At 38.6% G+C, this 1,492-nt stretch overlaps 1 protein-coding gene across 1 annotated transcript; it reads right to left on the bottom strand.

Moving 5' to 3' along the window:
• Positions 1-486: 486 nt before the first annotated feature.
• On the bottom strand, positions 487-1,199 carry scp2d1 (SCP2 sterol binding domain containing 1). The gene has a single exon (XM_062979798.1). The coding sequence runs from the start codon at positions 1,070-1,072 to the stop codon at positions 596-598; it is 477 nt and encodes a 158-aa protein (XP_062835868.1). The 5' UTR covers positions 1,073-1,199; the 3' UTR covers positions 487-595.
• Positions 1,200-1,492: the final 293 nt, after the last annotated feature.

The following is a 1,492-nucleotide window of genomic DNA, read 5'->3' as shown; positions in this document are numbered from 1 at the left end:
TTTATTATTTTTGCCAAGGACGTATTTACTTTCCAACCCCTTCTTCTGAAAATGTGTCCCCTTAATGAGAAGGGGTGAAATTCCAAAACCTGATATATTCAAAGTATTGTGCTTTCCCAGTGAATAAAGTTGAATTCTTCCATTAATTTAGACTTTCCAAGATAATAAGTTCAGGATAAAGCTTTAGATCTTTCTCCCCAGTCCCTAACAAACCTGGCTAAGGTTATTTATTTGGACCTCAACTCTCAGAATCCCACATTGATATGACCCATGATCATATTGACTGTGGGATTTTGGGACTTCTAGTCTAAACAAGAACCTATTCCTCATCTACCCATTCCTTCCTGTATTTCCCATAAACGAGGAATGGTTACAGATGACGTGAGAGATGTTGAGCTATATGTCATATTTGGGATTTTCCCTCAGATACATCATAACCATTCATACACATTTGCAGTTAAATAAATAAACATTTAAACATTAACATTTCCCATTAAAATAGTCTGCATTTTAATTTCCTTCTCCTCTAAGACCATCATCTTGACTAAAGAGAATAAAGGATTTTATCAGTCTTCTTGTTGATGAGGTGAGCAACTCAGAGCTTAACATATTCTCTGAGGAGCGTTTCCAGTTTATGACTGAGCAGAACATTTCCCTTCACCTTCACTTTGCCAGCCAGGAAAGCCTTCTGTGGCTTCATCTTACCCAGAGCAAGCTCCATGAAGTCATGGTCAGAGAGAGTAAACACAGTGTTGGCAGGCTTGCGAGATGCTCCTTGGTAGACCTCACCAGAGCCTGTCTTCAGATCTAGAGTCCACTGTGCCATTATTGTCTCTCCACATACAATGTCCCACTGAAAGACAGCATTCATCTTTTTGACAAGTTGACTGCCAACCTCCTTGATACGGCGACCAAGTTCTTCAAATATTAGATCACTCTGGAGTCCAGTGGCTTTTGTGGAAGGATTTTTAGAAGCAGACGTGAGTGTCACATACAAATCTGAGTCCCCTTCCTCACACGTGTTGATCTTTGTCTGAAGACAGTCTTTCTTTTTTCTTTTCCACATCTTCATCTGTAGATTTTTGGAAAATTGTATTATGTGTGCAGCAGGGGAAGTTTGTATTTTCCAGATTTATCTCACTGTGGATGCTATAGCTTGTATGTCTTGCTTAAGTGTTTTGGTCTCACAAACTGTTTACAGTAAGCAAATCATTGTTGGATGGACACATTGTGAAATCAGAGGTGACAACCAGTCAGCATCAAGTTTTAGGTAATTTGCATGCTGTATTCCCATTGGTGAATGTACTCTACAGTAGTGTTTGAGATTTCATACATTTAAATATGCTGTATCACACTTTACATTTACTTAAAAAAATCAAAAATAGTGCACAAGTGCTCCTGACTATGGTATTCCATTATACAGTTTTATGCCTGAAGATCTTCTCCCATTCCTTCATGGCTGCCCTTGCAAGTGTTTGACTTCATTTTGATT

The sequence above is a fragment of the Anolis carolinensis genome, chromosome 4 (assembly GCF_035594765.1).
Source record: "Anolis carolinensis isolate JA03-04 chromosome 4, rAnoCar3.1.pri, whole genome shotgun sequence".
NCBI classification, from domain to species: Eukaryota; Metazoa; Chordata; class Lepidosauria; order Squamata; family Dactyloidae; genus Anolis; species Anolis carolinensis.
Note: the sequence above shows the minus strand (reverse complement) of the source record. Positions and strands in the feature narration are given on the sequence as shown.

Excerpts from the sequence above, each read along its gene's own strand:
- scp2d1 (XM_062979798.1), bottom strand. The coding sequence starts at position 1,072 with ATGAAGATGTGGAAAAGAAAAAAGAAAGACTGTCTTCAGACAAAGATC.